The following is a 6,611-nucleotide window of genomic DNA, read 5'->3' as shown; positions in this document are numbered from 1 at the left end:
TCTATCTCCCACCTCACCAAATGTTGTCCGCAGCTTGACAAAGTTTCAACCCTCCCGATGCGGAGTCCCCTGTGGGTCATCGCCTCGGCTGTAGCGTTACGAAAGCTTTACCGACCTTCAGCCATCTCTCGCATCGATCGCAGGTGAGCTCCTTATTCAGCTTTACAAAGTTTTGACGCACTTGACGCAGAGTCCCCTATGGGTCATCGCCTCAGTGGCTGCGTTCCCTCCTAAGCTTTACAAAGCTTCAGCCATCTCCCGCAAATGAGCTCCTTTCTCAAGCAGGCATTGAAGCTTCAGCACCTCAGTCGAAGATGTGTCCCGACCTTCAACTTCACAACCTTTAGCATCTCCTATGTGTTATCCTATGAGTCAGCGCTTCGGTAGAGACAGCTGAACCTACAACCGCAACAGCAACCATACACTCAGCTGATTTTAAAAAGTCAACGGCTGGTATAAATCAATATGCTTCAGTATCAGTACAGCTACTTATATTCAGTCTAGAGCACCGCCTCTGCTATCAGAGCATTACCTCTGCTACTACATCCAGAGCATCGCCTCTACTACTATGTCCTAAGCATCGCCTCTGCTACTATAATTAGAGCATTACTGCTGCATCCAACGCATCGCCCTTGTCGCCTATGCTACTTATATTCAAAGCATCGCCTCTACATCAACTTTATCACAATGGTACTTCAAGTCTGACCCGTATATAAATATTCGGCTCAGACTTGGGGGGCTACATATTACTGCTAGCATACGCATCACTTCATATCACTACTACCATGTCATACAGTATACGCATCACATTACTGCTTTCAAGCATGAATGACATATCACTGCTACCATGTCATATATTATTTTCATCACACTCAGTACGTATGTCGTATCATTATTATTTTCATTTTATTGTCGACATCATGTTACTTGTTTCACTATAGCACTATCGATACACTGAGCTGTGCGAGCACATAATTTACTATAATGTATGACAGACCCTCTGCACATATTTTGGAGAAATGTGATTTGTTACACCTTATGAGCATTTGAAGGGGCAAATAGACCCCAAATTTTTTTGGTATATGTGCTGTAGATATATTGTATTGTATTATAGGATTGGTTTAGTCCATATTACAGGAGAGATGCTGCCGAAATTTTCAAAAAATATGTGCAGTATATCTTTTGAGGCAATTCGTAAGCCCTCGCTTATTCTGACACACATTTTCTGAGGCGGTTCGTAAGTCCTCACTTATTGGAGCAACTCATATTTCTCGAGGCAATTCGTAAGTCCTCGCCTATTCGAGATCGATGTATATTTTCGAGGCAGTTCGTAAGCCCTCACTTATTGGAGCTACCTATCTTTCTGAGGCAATCTGTAAGACCTCGCCTACTTCTAAGTTCATATTTCAAGTCCGACCCACATATAAATAATACGACTCGAACTTGGGAGGCTACTGTTATGCCTATAAATTATCACTCCATATTGGATCATCTTATTGGACCCGAGCCAGGCCCATTAGTTTTGGGCCCCAAAGCCGAGGCCCTAAAAAGTCTAGCTGAAGCACTTGCCGAGACGCCTATTATTTTGCTCACCTTGTATTGGGCTCAGACTTAGGCCCACTAACCCGTTTGGCCCGCTTCACATCCATTTCTTTATATATATGGATTCAACTCACACAATCAAGGTATGTTCTACACTCTCTAGCCAAACCCCCATCTCCATACTATTGCACTTTATCTATTTATCTCCGTCCGGCGTTGACTTGACCGCCGGTGTGCAAACGGTCGCAGGACCTTCTTCTCATCCGGCCGCCTTTACCTCTTGACGGGGTGTTACTTGCATAGGTTTTGAGGGGCAAGATTAGAGAACCTGTTGGAGCCATTTTTGGAGGTCAACACAACACATTTTATTTATGCAAAACGAACTCACTGTGACAAGGAACTGGCCTCCTTCAATCGCTCCTAAATCTCCGCACGCAATTGAACATCCGTCCCATTCATTGATCCTTTCTATACGTTCACATGCCAAAATAAAATAAAATATTTAACCCATCCAGTCATTTTATTAATTAAAAAAAAAAAAAAAAACCCTTTTGAGGCTTAGAGTCGCGTTTGTTTCAATGCCCATATTTGCTCATCACGTCAAGCACGACTGAGTTCAGTTATGAACAACAATAATCCTTATTATTGTGCACTCACATTAAATCCTTATTATTATGCATTTCAATAATGATAATCCTTATTATTGCGCACTTACATTTATTATTGCGCACTCACATCGGAATCCATCTAGCAGAATAATTGAAGAAGATGAATCCGTTTTTTATGTCACATTTGAGGCGGCTTTTATACGTTAGGCCACTACCAAAGTCGCCATACTAACTCCTTAGAACATGTTTGGTTAAGCTTAAAATATGTAAAGATAGCCCTTGTTTGAATCCCATTTTGAGGAGAAAAATGCGTTTTTAAATAATGATCGATGGAGAATGTGTGATTAAAAATTAAGAAAAAATTTTAAATTTGTGTGTAATATTATTTTGTTGAAAAACGTGCGATTGAAAATGAATTTTTAGAAGAATGGGGATCAAACAAGGGCTTGACCATTACTAGGCGGGCCTAGAGTAGCCCATATATTTGGGCGGGTTAGGCCCAGTTTCAAATCCATGAACGAGCCCGGACTACCTCAAAACGCTGAAATCGATGAGAGAGAGAGAGAGATGAGGGGAGTGGGGGGGCCATTATTGTGTATAGGCGATCTGCTGAACGACGTCGGAGAAGGGGATTCCGGTGTACCACACGACCACCCTAATCCGTCGCCTTATGCGGCTGAAACTTCTAATCTGCAGCCGTCTGATCTTCCCAAGCTCTTCCAGGTATTCTCCCGGGGATTCTCTCTCTTTTTTTTTTTTTTTTTTTCCCCCTTTGCGCTGAATTGAAATTATTCGCTTTATTGTGGTATAGAATCAAGCAATTGTATAGTTTTTATATTTTTTAAAATACTAGCCCTGTAGTCTATGCGTTAATTCTCAATCTTGTGATCTTTTTATGAGCTAATCCAGTGATGAAAATATGGGATTTAATTATCTTGCTCTTTTGTCAACTAAATGAATGAATAAAAAAAGATGTAATTTTTGCATTTTCCTGGGTTAGTGTAATATCTGGGAGGGTAACTAATATGCACAAAACAAATAAGCAAACTTGTATTGAATGTGGTGTGAGAGATATTCTTATTCATGATAGTGCAATTTGTTGGATTAGAAAGATCAAAATTTTGTAAGTCTGAACTGCAAAATAGAGAACTCAAGTAGCCTAAAGTGGTATAAACCAAATACAGAACCACAATGTCCATATTGTTGCAAAGAGAGATAGACTGAAATCCAAATTGAGAGATTAATGCCACCAGTCTCTTCAGTTTCTACCTTCACGTCTACACTACACTTCATCTGATCAACATATTAGGACACACATTCTTCCTTCCAATATCGTCTCTGCAATCTCACACTTGGAAATTTTGGTGTTCCATGTTATAATGGATTTTGATGCTCCATGTAGTCTGCAGTTGAATATTTCAATGCCTAGCCTAGCAAACATTGCCAAAAAGGGAAGGAAGATGGTGAAAACATGTTTTATTTTAAATATCAATGTCCTTCCCATGTATTATCTTTTGATTAATAAAATTATCTGATTACCTGTCAAACAAAGAAATTAAATAGCAATATCTTTGGGAGTGTTTTTTTAGTAATTTTCACATAATACGGGATTCTGTTTAATTGTTCAAAACCAAATTCTGTACCAAAATTCAAACTTTTTTATTCGGTTAAACTGAATGGGACTGTGAATAGGAAAATCTGAATGAGAACTAGAATCTGTGTTTGGTTTCAGTTAAGTTTAGTACCAAATTTGGTTCTTTCACCGACAAGGGACAAGTGCTCCACATATTTTGTGACCAATTTGAATTTGTGAAGAGTGGAAACACAATGTTTTTCCTTGAAGACCCAACTGTGTTGTAATTGACAGGGAATGAGAAATGATGTACGCTTCCGTAGTTTAGGTAGTTTTCTGATAATTATGTGTTTCCTTTTTTCTTCTTCAACTTAGGCAGTCTTCTAAGGATTCAGCAAATAATATTGTCCTCTGCTGCTTCTCTCTTTTTGTCAGTAGGATGATGTTTCATCTCACTGTCCTTTTAGAATAGTTGTACTTGTGAAATTAATAGTCATTATGTGATCAATCATGTGTTTTCCACACGAAGAAACTAACTGCTCTACGATAGAGGCAGTCTCGGTTTATGTCCTTGGTTCTGTAACCTGAACTTATTACCCAAGAGTTCTTTGTAGTTGAAGCGGCTGAAACTGGTTCTGTAACTGCCTAAATGGGTAGGATTGGCCTTCCTTTTTGCCATGGAAATGTATGGATTATGGAATCATGAAATGAGTACAGAGAAATTTATCTTGTAAACGTTATTAGGGGGCCTGTTTAAGCCACGTTATTTTCCAAGAATGCATTTTGGAAGAGTAAATTGATAGAGAGTATGTGGTTAAAATATAAGAAAAAGTTTTGGGTTTGCGTATAATATTATTTTATTGAAGAATGTGTGGTTGAAAATGAGAGAGGAAAAAATGTATTTTGAAAAAAAAAAATGGGGATCAAACAAGGGCTAGATAATAATGTATATGTATATAATTAGCCCTTTCTTCAGGAAAACTGTAGTTTTTGAAATCATAGGAAGTGGGCAAAGGGGTTTACGCCATTTCGGGCAAGGAAGGATTTCAGCTCACCCTTGCAATAAAATCATTGTTTCCCATGGTAATCCTAGGAAGAATTTGTTCTTTCTCCTGCTCTAGCACATAGAATTTCTTTTTTTTTTTTTTTTTTTTTTTTTTAAAAGCACATATTCCTCAATAACTAACAGGTTTATTGCTTTTCTAGGAAAACTTTGACCAATTGAAAGCAGCATTTGACGGTGAAGATCACTCATGGACAGCACTCACGCTTAAGGTACTATTATTTTCTCTTTGTTAATTGTTCTGGCACAACATATTCATAACTGTAACTTCCTTCTTTTCCTTCATTTAATTTATCTTAATGTTTGTTTGGGAGAGGTTATTTGAAGTGAAAAAATGAATTTTTTGGAGAATGTATGGTTATAAAGTAAAGAAAAGTTATGGGTTCATGTGCAAAATTATTTCATTTGGAGACCGTGTTATTGAAAATGAGTATAAGGAAAAATGATTTTCAAATAAACCGTGCCAAACAAACGCTAAATGTTGTGGCAAATATTAGCCCTACATTATCTTCAGAAAGTTTGTAGACAGAATGTTATCTTGTGCCTTCAAGATTTTGACTTTCATCTTCCTGTTGTTATCTCTGTTTTTCTTTCTTCATCTTGTTGTTTCCCGCATTTATAGGATTATTAATTATCCAGCACAATCTTTACTTATTTTTTGAATGTGGATTATCATACTCGCTGGAGATGTAAACTGCTGCCTCAACTACTGTCCTTACAGACCTAGGAAGTCCTGGTAAAATCCATGTGCCAAGCTGGGCCTAGTTTCCATGTCTCTCTGCTCACTGCCAGAACCAAAATTTTTGGGCTTTGGTGGTTTTTTCGTTTTTAACTTTTCTGTCAAAAAGTATAATGTAGGCTGTGCCTATCTGTCACGGCCCACTTTAAATGTGTCATACTTGCGGATCCTTTTAGGCTGAAGAAATCCTGCGTGCCATTGTTTATAAAACAAAATGGACATAATTTATGTCGTGATTTATTCAGAACTTAGACTATAAGAGTAGTGGCCGCCCTTCCCCTCTCTCACAGCAAAGGCAAATTCACTAACAGTTTGAATGTTTCTTTACTCAATTGTAGCTATGCTCTGCTATGGAAACTGCAACCAAATTGGTTGAATCTTCCAATTCTCGTGTTAGCATTTTGTCAGAGAACGTCAGGGATCTTGAGAAAATTGTAACCAGGAGAGATTCTGCCATAGCTGAAGCCAACAACATTCAAGGTTCGCTTAAATCTAAGGATCTTTCCAATGAAAATTCAAGGAAATGATGGCCGGCATATGATATCACGAGAATAGAGTATATTGTAAAATTACTTACTTGATATCCAGATGTAAAGTTGTTTGTGTTGAAATGACGAATCTTCTTCTCATAATCTATGATGGTACACCTTCGCATACTATATGTAACGACCCTTTGTTTTCGTTGTTATTGTTTAATATTATTGAGTTCATGTGCTGCTATTTTTGAATTTAGGACTTTTGAATCCTTTGTAACGAAACTTAACTGAACTTTCAGTGAAATCTCAATTGGGTCGTTAAACTTTGATTTGTGACTTAATTTCGTCTCACTTTGATCATTGAACTTCAATTGCCTGAAATTCTTAGGCATAACCTTTATAAAAAATGTTCGTAGATATTCAACGTCAACATTTTGCAAATTCATGACGTTCACATTAAAGGCCTATCGGTACTCAATGTCAACATTGTCAATTCAAGTACTCAACGTAATGTAAAAATATTAATAGAAGATATAAAATTATAAACGATAAAAAAGATTGTGGCAGTTGTCCTGACATCAGTTTAATCTTAATTAATTATTACATTAAC

At 37.6% G+C, this 6,611-nt stretch overlaps 1 protein-coding gene across 1 annotated transcript; it reads left to right on the top strand.

Moving 5' to 3' along the window:
* The first annotated feature begins 2,677 nt into the window (after positions 1-2,677).
* Positions 2,678-6,253, top strand: LOC111397469. Its single transcript, XM_023024412.1, has 3 exons — positions 2,678-2,873; positions 4,930-4,998; positions 5,864-6,253. The coding sequence occupies exons 1-3, from the start codon at positions 2,718-2,720 to the stop codon at positions 6,050-6,052; spliced, it is 414 nt and encodes a 137-aa protein (XP_022880180.1). The 5' UTR covers positions 2,678-2,717; the 3' UTR covers positions 6,053-6,253.
* The last annotated feature ends 358 nt before the right edge of the window (positions 6,254-6,611 follow it).

Source organism: Olea europaea, chromosome 7, assembly GCF_002742605.1.
Source record: "Olea europaea var. sylvestris chromosome 7, O_europaea_v1, whole genome shotgun sequence".
In the NCBI taxonomy this organism is placed as follows: Eukaryota; Viridiplantae; Streptophyta; class Magnoliopsida; order Lamiales; family Oleaceae; genus Olea; species Olea europaea.
Note: the sequence above shows the minus strand (reverse complement) of the source record. Positions and strands in the feature narration are given on the sequence as shown.